This window comes from Myotis brandtii, unplaced genomic scaffold, assembly GCF_000412655.1.
Source record: "Myotis brandtii unplaced genomic scaffold, ASM41265v1 scaffold253, whole genome shotgun sequence".
NCBI lineage: Eukaryota > Metazoa > Chordata > Mammalia > Chiroptera > Vespertilionidae > Myotis > Myotis brandtii.
Window position 1 is genome coordinate 956,678 of NW_005359590.1, and position 15,542 is coordinate 972,219.

Below are 15,542 nucleotides of genomic sequence, written 5' to 3' on the forward strand. Positions count from 1 at the left end.
TCACTTTTGCTTTTACTGCCAACAGAAATAGTGAATATTGAGAGCTTACTGCATATTCATTTCTGATTAGGACACTTCACAAGACTTTATGGTATTAATTTTTATAGCAGCTATATGAAGTGTAGGTACTGTTACCTTCATTTTGGAAATCAGGAAACCAAGACACAGAAAGCTTAAGTACCAGAATCGCACAGCTAAGTGGCCAAGCTTGGCTTTGACTTCAAGAAATCGGCCTGCAAAGCCTACATGTCTAACCACTGAGCTTGGCTACCTGTACAGTGCAGGGTTGTTCACTGCAGACATGCATGTGTGAGGCAGCTGAGTATGAACTCAGGGGAAATACAAGGAGTCCTAATTCTTCCAATTCTGTGTTCTGGCCCACACAGGGCTCCATAATTGTGGGAATTGACTATGACTGCCGGGAGAGGATGGTGTACTGGACGGATGTCGCTGCGCGGACAATTAGCCGTGTCAGTCTGGAACCGGGAGCAGAGCCTGAGACAATCATTAATTCAGGTCAGCAGCTTCACCCAGAAGACACTTCCCATTTCATTTGATTCCTTGGAAGTCCAAGTTATTTTTGCCTGTTTATCCCAAAGTCTCCCCTCTATTTTAACCCAATAGGGGAAACTAAGTTCTATGCAAGTCACTTGTGCGCTGTACAACAGCCTCTTTATAAACAAACATGTTCATACATAAGGAATAAGAAGGTGATTCTTGCTGTGGGCCCTTTCTATTGAGAAGTTGGGCTCCCAGAGGAAAGGCTCACAGTTAAGGATTCAGGGTGAGGCCACACTGATGCTGCCTGGGACACCAGCTCTGTGGATGCCTGGTGCACTCAGGCTGCTAGGTCTGTTCATAGACCAGTGGCTCTCAACCTTCCTAATGCCGCGACCCTTTAATACAGTTCCTCATGTTGTGGTGACCCCCAATTTCATTGTTACAAATTGAACATAATTAAAGCATAGTGATTAATCACAAAAACAATATGTAATTACATATGTTTTCCGATGGTCTTAGGCGACCCTGTGAAAGGGTCGTTCGACCCCCAAAGGGTCGCGACCCACAGGTTGAGAACCGCTGGTCTAGACCAGCGACTTTCAACTGGTGTGCTGCAGTTGTTAAAACATGCAATACCTGACTATTTAGTCAGGGGCACTGACCTCTCTTCCCTTAGATTGTCAAATGAAAAAATGATATCAGCCAACACAACAGCAGCCATCTGGTGTGAATTAATCAAAATGATACCTTTTTTTTTTGTCATTTCGGCAAAAATCATATTTTGGGTGTGCCACAGAATTTTAACAATTAGTTTGTGTAACCTAGTTCTTCCGACTTAAGGGACTCTCAGGACTTTGTTGTTGTTGTTCAAACATAAATCTGTTTCAGGTTCACCTGCTCCAGTCCTGCCTTTTTTTTTATTTCCAGATCTGATAAGCCCTGAAGGCCTTGCCATTGACCACTTTCACAGAACGATGTACTGGACAGACAGTGGCCTGGATAGGATAGAGAGGGCCACGCTGGACGGCTCTGAGCGCAAGGCTCTCTTCCACACGGACCTGGTGAATCCCCGAGCCATCACTGTGGATCCTATCCGAGGGTCAGCTGGGCCTTCCTAATTCTCCATTACCTGTAGATCCTGATTTGAAGTCCTTGGATTTAAATGCGGTGGGGAGTCAGAACAAAAGCAGAAAGAAAAGCCCAAATGTGTTAACAGTATTTATTGAGGAGCTACTAGGTGTCAGGAACTGTTCTTTTTATCAGATGATAAGGTAGGGCCTGTCTGAGGTCAATACTTAAACTAGAATGAAGTGGGTCTCCTTCAGCAACACAGTAGGAAGTCAGTGTTAAAACCACAGTAGGGTTTATGCCCATTAAATGGTAACCAAAACTCACACCTGGCATTTTATTTCTCAGACCTCTTTCATTGTAGCAAAATGAAGAAGAAAATGTTCCCTGTCCATAACTGCTAAGGTCATCACTGGGACATATAACTTGGTCAATGTTTCAGTACTTGTTAGAACCAGGGAGGATTGCTGTATCTTGAGAAGCTCTTGCCATATTTAATGGGGCTTCTACCAAATGAAGTTCCAGAGAAAATCCTCAATAAGTGAAGGAAACATTGTTTTTGACTAAGAAATACTTAGTGAAAAGCCTCAAAGAAGGTTCTGAAGTTTGACTTGTACACACTCAGGGTGCTTCTTTTTCTACTCCATTTAATTTATCCACAGCAACTTGTACTGGACAGACTGGAATCGAGATGCTCCTAAAATTGAAATGTCATCTTTATATGGAGAAAACAGAAGAATTCTGGTGAATAATGACCTTGGACTACCCAATGGTTTAACCTTTGACCCCGTGTCCAAACTGCTCTGCTGGGCAGATGCAGGTAATACTACTGATGGGATGCAGATACAGAATGCTTCATTACAGTGGTGCAAGCCCTTGATCAGATTTTATAACAAAACAAAATCCCATCTTTTGGCTTAAATTTGTAACAGTACAGCACATAGAATCTATTCCTTTGGTATGTAAACTTTCAAAAGACATTTTGTAATGATGCTTACAATGAACTTCCTAGGGTTTTAGGGTGTGTAAATATGAATTCAGCACTTAAGTTTCAGGGGTAGTACTATGTCCCTCATTTTTGTATTGTGTGCCATTTCCCCACATGAATACTTGGCATGCTTTCAAAGTTAAAAAGAAATATTACCCACTGTTAGAATTGACCGATTTAGATAAATGAACAAAAGGTTATAGGTGGTTTTCCTTTGGCCCGTGTTATAAATTTCTAAGTATCTGTCTAGCGGTCAGTATGCCATTATGCTGAGGACATTCTTGAAAAGCGGTATGGCAGCTTCACTTCAGTAACAAGTTCAGATTGCCGATAGCCAGGCTAACATTCTCTGTCGTGTGATTTCATCATGAGCACTACTGAAAAGAAGCAGTATGTCTATATACCACAGAACATGAAAACGGCCGTTCCTAAAGAATTTATCATCTAAAAAAGGGGACTATAATGCACATAGGTCACTATTATAAAACCAGTTGTCCAAACAACAGTTAACATTTTTAAAAGTATTTGCAATTTAAATCCAGGTCCTGTAAGAAATGTGAAACTTGGAAATTTTTAACTTGTTTAGCTATGGCAAAATTTTCACAATTGGCTTCCTTTAAATTGAAAAATAGAAGTCATGTTGCCCCTTTAGTTACTTTTTATTTCTACCTAGAAACTAGTTAAAAGGCAATCTTGGCTATTACACATTACTTACAAAGTACAAATATTTATCCAAATGTTATGTTTACACTTGAAATTAATTATAAAAAAGCTTCTCTCTAATGCCCTACTTTGGGAGAAACTTGGCTAAATTTCTGTAAAAGCAATCCTTTCTTCCCAAAAAAGGATTAAGAGTTTAAACTCTATTAAAAACTGCAATGTTATTAAACAATTTAAAGACTGGTAATAGAACAGAAAATTTTAGTTTTTAATTTTTATCACTGCAATGGGAATAAAATAGCTATTTCTTCTTCTACCTTTCTTTAAGATGGAATCTATCAGCCACTATTATTTTTGGCAAGGTTCCCTCTCCTCTTCCCCATGGCATGAAAGTATCTTTTTTCCTCTTCGTTTTCAAAGGAACCAAAAAACTGGAGTGTACACTGCCTGATGGAACTGGACGACATGTCATTCAAAACAACCTCAACTACCCCTTCAGCATTGTTAGCTATGCAGATCACTTCTACCACACGGACTGGAGGAGGTGAGCCTGACACATTCTGGATGAGCCTGAAAATGCAAACTGTTCTGGGGGATACATCGCTTGTTTCACCTAATGTCAGCTAGTGACTTCAGTAATTAAGCCCTCTACTGACGTTTTCATTTCATTATCTTTATTAGTAGATAGCATCTTTTAAACGTTACCCAGAAATTTAACGGTAATGCTCACATATGGCTTAAAAGTGGCAGAGCTATTAAGTAATAACTATCCAAAAAGGAAGCGCTTTAATCTAAATATGATCTTCAGAGTTATAACTGGCTTAAGTGGCACCATGAAGTATATTAGTTATGTGATATAAAATGACACTGTGGACTTACTAGTTGTCTACCAGTTCTCCAAGGAGGAATTGGGGAACATTAAAAAAATATATACAAGGTTGGTAAAAGTGGGTTTACAGTTGTTTGTGTGGAAAGACATGAGTTATTATTATAGTTTTAATTCAAAAGAATGTCACAGACCTACTTTGCCCACTCCTGTAGTATCTGAGCTCTTCCATACTAAACCCTGTAATTTTGATTTAATTGATCTTGCATGGGGCCCAGGCATCAGTATTTTAACAGATCTTCGTGATTCCAACACCCAGTTAGTGGTCCTCAAACTTGAGCATGGATCAGAGTCATTCTGAGGGCTTATCCTATATAATAAAAGGCTAGTATGCATATTGACCGAACGGCAGAATGACTGATCTCTATGACGCACACTGACCACCAGGGGACAGACACTCAACGCAGGAGCTGCCCCCTGGTGGTCAGTGCACTCCCACAGGAGGAGCGCCACTCAGACAGAAGCCAGGCTCACGGCTGGCCAGCGCAGCGGACCTAAGCTGTCAGTCGGACATCCCCCGAGGGCTCCTAGACTGCGAGAGGGCGCAGGCCGGGCTGAGTGCACAAATTTTGTGCACCAGGCCCTCTAATTAAAACATATTACTGGGTCCTATATCCCAGAATTTGATTAAGTCTGAAGGAGGGCCCAAGAATTCGCATTTCTACCAAGTTCCCAGATGATGCTGGTCTGAGGACCACTTTGAGAACCACTGCTACAAACCTTCTGAATCTAAATGAGTCAAAACTCATTTTGTTATATTAATTTAAAATATGTATTCTAAAAGGCTGTAGAGATTTTTCTCTTTTGAAACTTACGACTTCATGTTTCCTTTCTGTTCCCAGGGACGGTATTATATCAGTCAATAGAGACAGTGGCCAGTTTACTGACGAGTATCTCCCAGAACAGCGATCTCATCTCTACGGGATAACTGCAGTCTACCCCTACTGCCCAGCAGGTAAACAACATGCTCAGGCTGCTCCTTTGGATTAGCAGGGGAGGGGAGGACAGATCTGGTAACTGATTCTGGCTGCTGCCTCTGACACTGCCACCAGTGAGAGCCACATTGAGCTGGAAAAGTTAATGGCCAACCCACGGGGTGACCAGTTTTTACTACCTTAAGTCTACCTAACTAAACTATACACAAAACAGGTCAGCCTATTAGGATATTTCTCCTTTAAAAAGACTTACGTTGCAACTCAGTTATAAAAAATACTCACGCACTGTCCTCTCCCACACTTTCCCTTACAGGAAGAAAATAAATATAGCATCCTAAAGGACTTGAGTTTACAATCAGATTCTGGACCCTAAAGAACATTTACTGCAAACAAAGGTGAAGAAAGTGAAAAAGGAATTGGCCATTAAAACTTCTGGGACATACAAAATGGACATTTTCAGTGCAAAAAGACTAAGTATATTTTGTGAAAAGTTTATACCTCAATCTTTACTACTGTATTTTTAAAAACAAAAATTATTGCAAGTTTAAAAGAGGTAATAGAATTTTAATTGTTGCTTATTAAAGCAACTTTTTATAAACATTTATGTCATATTTAAAAAGGTCAAATTCGTTCAACTAAGAACCAATTAGAAATATGTCAAGACCCTATATGAGTTCTTTTTGGCCAAGAAATTAAAGCACAAATGACCAGTATAAAAATAAAACCCTAAAGATCATAAATTTGACATAGAGAAGGCTATGCAGAACTGATGGGAAAGAACCAACTTATTTATAGTTTCCCAACAAAAGTTCTAAGACTTAAAATATTTTTTACCTCTGCATTACTTCATTTCTATTTATATTAAAAGGTGCTAGAACATTTCAGTTTGTATTTCCTGTAAGTCCCTCTATAGAATAACCCACAGAAATTACTACATTTATAAATACCAAAGATGTATCAGTCCTCAAATTTTCTAGATTACTCCAATAAAATATTTTAAGTTTTCTTATGACTTTTTGAGGATGTGTATTGTTTCTATAACAAAGCTGGGTGTTGGTATGTACCTTAATTACAAAGGAAGAAACAGATTAATTATACATAAACATAACACATAGTCCAAAAAAAAATCCGCTTTCCCAAACTTTATTAAAGAAAAAGCAATGATGGTAAATCTCTAAAACATAGTCAATTTTCTGGGACTCTTCCCTTGAAAATGTGATGTTTGATTTTGAAACACATACCACGGTGTGCATGGTTCCCAACTGTACTAAATAGGTGAGAGGCTGAAATCCTAACAGGTTCATCTTCCAACTTTCCCCAGTCTGTGGTCTGTCTTTGGATCAGCAATAATTGCCTGAACAGCTACTATGGCTTCATTAATTTTTGTCTGTAGCTCTCTGAGCTCTTCTATATGCAGCAATCGCAGAATTTGAGCAGCTTCATTAAGAACTGCATCTATTTATAAGAAACATGGCAAAATTAATAACTTTTATATTTCAGACCACTCATTTCCCCCAAAATGTTCACCAAGTTTCTAAAATATTTTGAATTAATCATCAAAACAAAATCACTTACCTCCTGTGTCAAAACCAAGAATATGCTTGTCTAAAGCAACAGGCAACCCCTTTAAAAAAAAAATGGACAAAATGAGGCGATAGTTAAGTATCACCTCTTTTCTTATCTAAAACTAAAGAGCAGCTAGCTATTATTTTAACCCTTTTAGTCACAGTAGCAAGGGGAATGAGAGTTCTCTTAAATTTGCATTTTGATGTTTGTTTTTCCCTACTATAACCGGTGAGGAAAGAATGGCCTTCAAATAAAGTGGGAGGTTAATTCCATAACCCATCCAATCCTTTAAGACCAGGCATATAAAATAGCTCCTTTTTGCTGTAGTGCCCCTGTCACTACTGCAGGGCTGCTATTATTCTGTTTTACCTACAGTAAGCAGCAGTGTACAGGGCAAATGGAATAGGACTACTTTTAATATTACTTTCCCGAGCACATTAATTTGTCTGCAAATTGCACAAACCTAAAACATAGTTTTTCAGCCAGAAATTTTAAAAGATTATCTATATGTAATATATATAATTTAACTTTCAACAGTTCATTTTGAAGTTACTTTGAATAGAATCTAAACCATAGCGATACTTCAATGCTAAGTTGTCACTACTCAATTCTTGCCTAATCTATTAATGAAAATCTACCTAGGTTCGATCTGCTTCAAAATAGCTAATAAACACACTAGAAACAAACTGGTATGGAAACTCAGTGAGCAAAACTAAAGAGTAGAATTGTACTGTGCTAGGCTGTACCAGAGGCTCTCTTTCCCCTTTGTCTGCCCCAAACCCAAAAAATACCTCTGTGGCTGAAGATGACCACATGCTAGTTATAAACAGTTACAAACAAGAACACAACTGTAAAACTTCTCCACTGTATTATTATTTATAGCATGGAATCTTTTGAGATGACATTAAAACTAAGATTTATTTGGAGCACTGAGAATAAAACTAAATTTTACTTTGTAAAGAGCAGCGGTGATTTGGCTCTGTCCTTATTTGCACTGCCTTCCAAACCATAGCTTTACTGAATGAATTTACTCTCTGTTTATAGTGTGGGAGAAATAGGCTGGCCTTTAACCCAATTTCCAGTGTCTGGATTCACACATAATTAATAAACCAGTAAGAACCTTTAAAAGAAACTGTCTTTTAGAGGGAGTACACTTACCTGGCATCAATAACCTTTTAATAGAGGACAAATGACATTGGGGAACTGAGGGAGGCAAAAAAAAAAAAAAGGACCAGGGTTCAGGATGGTGGTTGTACCAAAGGCTGTCGCTGCAACATCTGTACAGCAGGAAGGGGGCATTATCAGGCAGCTGCTGCTAACCCGTGAGGACATTCTCTGTATTGCCCCGTAGTCAATGAGACTTTTGGGACATTTAGATTTATGGTACAATTTATCTCAAAACTTCTCAGAATTATTAGATAGTTATGCTGTAGTTTTCTCATTCTACTAAGATGAGTTTTAGTCACCTATACCCTGAACCTCACACTCTAGTAGCCTCTCTATCCCCAATTCACCTAGATCATCAACTACCTCATGTAAACCACCACACACGAATCCTTGTCTCAACCACGTATCCACTAGGTGACCTTATGCAAGTTACTTAGGTTTTATGCTAGCAAATAGAAAAGGTAAAATGAGATTTCTCTGAAGAAACAAAAGAACAAACGTAGGATTTAGGTCAAAAAGAAAAATATTAGGAGGTTGTGTCCTGTTCCCCAGCAATTAGTCAAAATAACCCAGTATATTTCACAAGTGCACATTCCTTTAAATAAACTTCAACTAGGTAGATGCAGTGGTTTACACTGGTAGACTGGATGTGCCATTGGCAGCTTCTCGAAGGTGTGAAGGGAGATAAACATGAGTTCATTTTTCACTCAAAATGGTTAGACACAATTTGCTTAGAAACCACATTCAATCCCCTTGAAGTAAGCTATCCTTTCTCTGGGCAGTTCTAACACAAAATGGATACCTTAAGCAGTAACATGCAGAGTTTAAACCCATGACAACACCAGAAGAAACTTTCATTAATAATTACTTTAGATTTTACTTAAAAAAATACATACCTCTTTTGCTTGATTTGCTTTAGCAACTGCATCCTGTGTCAGGCGTTCCTGGACCAAAATGCGAATTGCCTAAGAAACCCAAAAATACTGTTTTTAGTTTTCACTGGCTGTTTGTCATCTTTTCTTCTCTGAGTCTAGATAAGAAGGATGCCCAGTTTGATCAAGTTAGAATGACCTAGTTCATTAACAAACTCCCCATTAAAAAAACAAACATATTGTAATAAAAGTTCTCACATTTAATATTTAAAATGTGAAATGATACCCAAAACAATTTAAAACATTTTTTGAATAGGTAACTCATGTGTGCAGTAAGTAAGTAAATAAATAAATAAATAAATAAATAAATAAATAAATAACGGCACATGGTAAAAAGTAGGTCTCCTTCCTTGTCCAAGCCTTAGCCATCCCTCCAGAAGACAATCATTGTTACCAGATCCTTGGATTCTTATTAAAAGTACAAGCATACTCAGGCAAACATGTGCACACACATGCAATCTCTGACACGAAGGGTAGCACATCACATACACTGTCCTTGCTTTTTTCTCTTAATTATAGTAAAATGTTTTCAGGTCTTTCATAGAACATGTTTTTTCATCACCAAGGAATTTTATTCCAGCAGTCTCAAGTGCATACATGCACTTGCATAAACTAAAAAAATAAGATTTTAAATGGAATTTTAACTAATGGATGACAATTACAATTCAAAAGTAAGTGAAAACTGGAAATTTTTTTAAATAATAAAAACAAATTAAATGCTACATTTGAGAAGAATTACTTAAACCAATCTTTAACAGTGATTGCAAATGTAAACAGTGTGGTGGTCGAACAGTTAATATATTGATTCTCACAGTTGGCAAATCTATGAAGATGTTTTCCATGTTGTTATGCATTGTTTGAATGATTCTTAAAATAACTCAAAGGACAATCATGCAACTAGGATTAGAATTTTATTAAACTTATGATTATAGCTAACTTTTACTTTTTCCCATTGGGTGTTTAAAGTATAACAAAGAGAACCTCCAAAATGCTAGATTGTCTTTCTCCTCCCAGTTTATGATTAAAGCTGATATGTATACTGTAGAACTGTTCCAAATAATTTACATAATTGCCTAGGTAAGGAAAAAGCCTTTGAAAGGGCTAAATTTCACTAAATACAACTTTTTGTCTCTTGACATCCAATCTGAGTTGAGAAAATCCAAGTTGACATTCAGAGTCAGCATACAGAATAATAATCTAGGAACAGAATAGTCTTTCCCTTGTTACAACTGCCATTTATTACATACAATTCTAAATAGTAGAATAAATTAATCTAATAATAGAATAAAGAAAATAGAGTAAGGCTTAATCCTTCTTATGGGTAGAGTGAAATTTAATTCACTGCAAAGCAATTTAAAAGTAATTTACATGTGCAAGGTGTAGATTTTTATGAGAAACTAAAACTTTAATCAAACTAAAATAATGTCCAAGTCTGGTATTGTAAGTACCACTCCCCTCTCCAGGAGATCCCCACTATACTGTCACAATTACTTGGCATAAATTTTCTGAAATATGAGTATATTTTTCCTGTCAGAAATAAGAGACCTTTTTCAGACTACTGGAATCCCTGAAGTAGAGGTATGAACTGAGGGCCTATCTAGGAAGGGTGACTTGGAAGACAGAAACATTCTTTCCTTCCTCAAAGACATTTTGGAATATGTACTTTTGGCCAAATTCACCATTACTAATTTGGCATATTCCACTATCTTAATGAATAGGGCGATTTAGGAAATATAGAAACGACAAGGTCAGAATGCCTACATTAAAATCCTGGCTCTATCATTTTTTGTGTCATCTTGGACATTTATTCTCTTTAAGTCTACTTCTTCATATACATATTAAAAAGAAAGACATTAGCATCTACTTCTAGGATGTTGGGGAGGATTGGATGAAATCATCTTTGCAAAAGGATGTAAACAAAATGGCAGGCACACAGTAAACACTCTTTGATATTAGCTGTTATTGGATCATCTAAAACAGATGAAATCTGCTTTGTGTTCCACATTCCTCCACATTTTAGTCATCAACCATAAATTTAAATATAAAAAAGTTGATTTTTAAAAAATTGAGTTTAAATATCTATACTAATAAAAGGGTAATATGCTAATTAGAGCAGACGTCTTCCAGATGTCCATCTGGACAAAGCCACAGCAGATGCGAGGCCTGGGGCTCAGGCCTCGCAGCTGCGGCAGTGGCAGCAGCAGCCAAGTGATGGGGGCGTCGCCTTCCCCTGATCAGCCCGGTCACCTCCCGCAGAGGGAGGCCAGACTGTGGCTTAGGCCCACTCCCCACAACAGGGAGCGGGCCTAAGCCATCAGTAGGACATACCCTGAGGGCTCCTGAACTGTGAGAGGGGGCAGGCCGGGCTGAGGGATTCCCCAACCCCCAGTGCACGAATTTTCGTGCACCAGGCCTCTAAGATAAGATACACACACACACACACACACACACACACACACACACACACAATATCTGTCAAGAATCAAGAATATGAAGCTGACCTTAAGCATTACCAGGTAATCATCATGACGCTGAATCTGAAGAAGGTTAGCCAAAGCCATTACACCAGCCTTAAAATCAGGATTATTAACTAGAAAAAATTTAAATGGAAACTTAGAGCTCTGCAAACATATAATTAGACAGATATGTAAACATAAATTTACAAGAAACATTGTGAATTTTCCATTAACAACAAATCTCAATTTTTAAAACTTCTGACTGGAGCAGTGCAGGGGCATCAACAACTAGGCAAAATGATAAGACTAATGGATTTCTTACTAATCAGCCAAACTGAACAATCCAATAAATAACTAAATTAACTCATACCTTTTTCTGCAAGGCCCATTTATGCAGCACTTTTAATTAACATTTCTTCCCAAAGCTATTCATTTTAATACATAGACCCCTTCAATGGACAGTTTTCCCAAAACCTTTTCTCTAAGCAGCAGCTCTCGAGTGTCCAAGCAGCTTATTAATTCACAAGAATAACTCAAATTATAGGTCACAATGAATCAGTGAAAGAATTATTTAACGTATTATTATAATGTAAGTAATTAGACTCTATACTTTCTAAAGCAGAATTACTAAAAGACGTTTGGATTTAAATAATGAAAAATTTTACCACTTTCTCATAGTGTCACATTAGATTAGAAAAAATGTTATGTTACCAGGAAGCAAACAATCATCACCATGATTAAATACAAATAAAAATCTCCACACTACTATGAGAAGATCAAAGAAAAGCATTTCAATATTCAGATATTCAATTATAAGAGGAAGGAGACAGCACATTGTAACTGACAATAAAAAAAACCATAGAGAACAAAATATCCTCACAAATGCTGCCTGCATGAAGTATTTACTAAAACCAAGTAAACACAGACTTCATTTTAGAAAATAAAAATCATTTAGGAAACCAAAAATGTTGATCATTATTATGCATTTACATAGTCATCTCCCCTTATCCAAAGGAGATCCATTTCAAGACCCACACTGGATGCCTACAACTGGGACAGTACCTAACCCTTTATATACCATGTTTTTTATATATATTTTGTTGTGTTGTTTTTTTTTAAGAAGCTTTTTACAGCTTCTCTTTGGCATATCCAAATTGCCAACATCATGTCTCATGTTTTGGGGCCATTAAGTAGCATAAAGTTTTCCTGAACACAAACACTGGGATACCATGACAATTGATCTGATAACCCAACGGAAACTAAGTGATTACAGTGTGGATATGCTGAGCAAAGGCTTGATTTCTAAGCTAGGCAAAACAGTGCAAGACTTCACCATATTACTCAGAACGGTGTGCAATTTAAAGTGAATTGTTTATTTCTGAAATTTTTCATGTATTATTTTCAGAAAGCAGTTGACCACAGGTATCTGAAAGCATGGAAAGTGAAAGTGCGAATAAAGAGGGTCTACTGTACTTACCATCCAAATTGATCAATGGCTCCGCATTTTTAGCTGCATTGTCAGCATTTTTTGTATTATCAGATACCGAGTCCTTATATTTTTCAGCTGAAAAATAGGCCAAAATGCAATTTGTAAAACTGCAACTTAAAACAAACATTGTTTATTTACTGAATCTGAGCCAAACTGGTTATTATAAAACAACTCATCCAATCAAAATGATTTTTGCTATTTAAAAAATCTAGCAGAAGACAATGTGATTATAACTTTCTAATTAATCTAAAATGATTATTGAATCCTTACACAAGGATCTTTTCAATAATATCTTTAAAAGTAATATATATCAAACATTATTTAAATCAAACATGTCAAACTCACGGCCCGTGGGCCGCATGCAGCCCACAATGAATATTTTTACGGAAGAAACGCTTTAATAAAAATTTCATAACTTACTTTTTATAATATCCTGTTATACATTATTAATAATGAACTACAACATTCAATAATGACTGATTACTATAATCATGTTGCATTCATTTCCCTTACACGCCTTACGCGCAGGCGCACCATCTCTCTCTACTAATACTCGCAGTGAATATTTTAGCAGCCAATTGCCACGTCATTAGTCTTGGACTGACTTGTTTGGTGTGTGCAACAGGAAATATTTTGCTTTTGGAGAACCAAATAAATAGATTTGCGTTACGCTTATTAATTTGTGTAGTTATTCAGTGTCTGGTAAGTTAATGTTCAAGAAAAATTATTAATTTTTATTAAAATGTCCTATCATTTTATGTTAATGATTACTCATTTATTTCAGCTCTTTGTATTCAGCATGTCTCTATCGAAATAAACCTATGTTTCTATGAAAATTGAAGCTTTTGTTTTTTTGCGGCCCACATAAACTTAAATCTTGTTTATTTGGCCCATGTTAGTTAGCCTTTGAGTTTGACATGCTTAATCTAAATGCTTGCAAACAAAGTATGCTTTCACGGCTTCCTCTAAAACTTGTAGGGGTAAGGGTAAATTTAAGTTACGTGAGATTAAATGCAAACAAACTAAAAAGTAAGTTTCTTCCCAAATCTTTTGAAAGCTGTACATAGAACACAAAAACTTTTCTTTCTAAAAAAATCAGCACTTCAAATAATACACCATCATATACAAACCTAAACCTATTTTATGGAAACTTGAAAGCCAGAATTCCAAAGGTAGAGTTTGCAACTTTTACTTGAAAAATATTTAATATACTGAATGTAATGTCCAAATGCCATCTTTTGCTATAATGCTTAAATGATTTGCTATTGAAACGAGAGAAAACAAAAGCGTTAAGATTTAAATCAGACAGAAGATAGCTTACAGGAGCTCCCACTGGCCAAATCTGGGATAGCGTAAACATCAAGATACACTATTAGCCCTAACCGGTTTGGCTAGTGGATAGTGGATAGAGCGTCGGCCTGCGGACTGAGGGGTCCCAGGTTCGATTCCAGCCAGGGGCATGTACCAGTGGGGGTGTGCAGGAGGCAGCTGATCGATGTTTCTCTCTCATCGATGTTTCTAGCTCCCTATCCCTCTCTGTAAAAAAAAATAAAATATATATTTTTTTAATAAAGATACACTATTAACAAAAAAAGATTGTAAGCCATTGAGTAAAATAAGAATCCACATATACAAACTAATCTAAATAAACAAACAAACTGGAAAGACAGGAAAAGTTCCTCATTAAAAAGCCAACAAGTAAATGTAGAAAGAATGATGGAATTACAAAAACATCATTTGGCAATCATCATCTGCATAATTGACTCAGATGAGACTCATCAAATGGAGCTAAACCTAGATGAAAAAGTTTGAGGAATAAAAGCATACTGACATTATCTCAAAGTATCTCCCAACAATAAACTTATTTATTACAAAGGGGAAATAGTAACTTTAGAATGGAGAAGCCTTAACCATGTGATCAAAGTAATAGCACCAGTAATAGGGACATATTACTAACACATGCCTCCTGATAACGTGCACTTAAAAGAACAAAACATCACTTCTGTGTTCTTAACAGAAGTACAAACCCTGACTCTAATCAGGAGGAAACATCAGATAAACCCAAACTGAGGAACAGTCAATAACCAGTTAACTGCCACACGTCCAAAACTGAAACCATTCCCACATAGACACTTATGACATACAAAGGGTTAAATATACGCCAGTCTCATGAAGCACAAATAAAGAATGAGGAACTTTTCCAGATTATAGGAGACTAAAGAGACATAACAACGGAATGCAACACATGATCAAAGAATGCATTTTTGTTTTTGTATGAAGAATATTATTGAGCCCAGCCAGTGGCTGAGTGTTGACCTATGAACAAGTCAGGGTTCGATTCCCGGTCAGGGCATATGCCCAGGTTGTGGGCTCGATCCTTAGTGTGGGGCGTGCAGGAGGCAGCCGATCAATGATTCTGTCTCATCATTGATGTTTCTCTCTCTCCCTCTCTGAAATCAATAAAAATATATTAACAACAAAAAATATTGAGACAATTTATAAAATGTGAATAACAGCTATATAGAAGAGTAGGGAATTAAAGTTTATTGCCCGATTTGCTAACTATCCTGTAGTTATGTACATTTAGAAAATGCACATTAAAGTACTCAAAAGCAAAAGAGAACCACCTACAACTTAGTATCAAATGGTTTAGAAAAAATTATGTATGTATGTTATATATAGAGAGGACAAGGCAAATGAATTAAATGTTAATATTTACAGAATATGAGAAAATTTGTTGTATTCTTGCAATTTTTTGTAAATCTTAAATTATGCCAAAAAAAGTTAAAGAAAAATTTAAGTCTGATTTTATTTTATTTATTTATTTATTTTTTTTTGGTAAAAAGTTTTTCTTTTTTTTTTTTTTTTTTTTTTTTTTTTTGGACATTTTCACT

The 15,542-nt window shown here is 36.6% G+C and overlaps 2 protein-coding genes across 2 annotated transcripts in view; one reads left to right on the forward strand and one right to left on the reverse strand.

Moving 5' to 3' along the window:
- Positions 1-6,050, forward strand: part of NID2 (nidogen 2 (osteonidogen)) — a 67,312-nt gene extending 61,262 nt beyond the window's left edge. The window contains exons 17-22 of the mRNA XM_005867911.2: positions 387-516; positions 1,429-1,600; positions 2,232-2,389; positions 3,638-3,761; positions 4,946-5,058; positions 5,352-6,050. Of these exons, the coding sequence (XP_005867973.1) occupies positions 387-516; positions 1,429-1,600; positions 2,232-2,389; positions 3,638-3,761; positions 4,946-5,058; positions 5,352-5,362 (708 nt within the window). The 3' untranslated portion in view covers positions 5,363-6,050. The remainder of the gene's footprint in view (positions 1-386; positions 517-1,428; positions 1,601-2,231; positions 2,390-3,637; positions 3,762-4,945; positions 5,059-5,351) is intronic.
- A 115-nt stretch (positions 6,051-6,165) lies between these two features.
- The window catches only part of LOC102262079 (chromosome unknown open reading frame, human C14orf166), a gene marked incomplete at its 5' end in the record, with an annotated part of 24,435 nt that continues 15,058 nt past the window's right edge, over positions 6,166-15,542 (reverse strand). The window contains 5 exons of the mRNA XM_014540982.1: positions 6,166-6,493; positions 6,614-6,662; positions 8,668-8,736; positions 11,205-11,293; positions 12,637-12,723. Coding sequence (XP_014396468.1) covers positions 6,339-6,493; positions 6,614-6,662; positions 8,668-8,736; positions 11,205-11,293; positions 12,637-12,723 — 449 coding nt within the window. The remainder of the gene's footprint in view (positions 6,494-6,613; positions 6,663-8,667; positions 8,737-11,204; positions 11,294-12,636; positions 12,724-15,542) is intronic.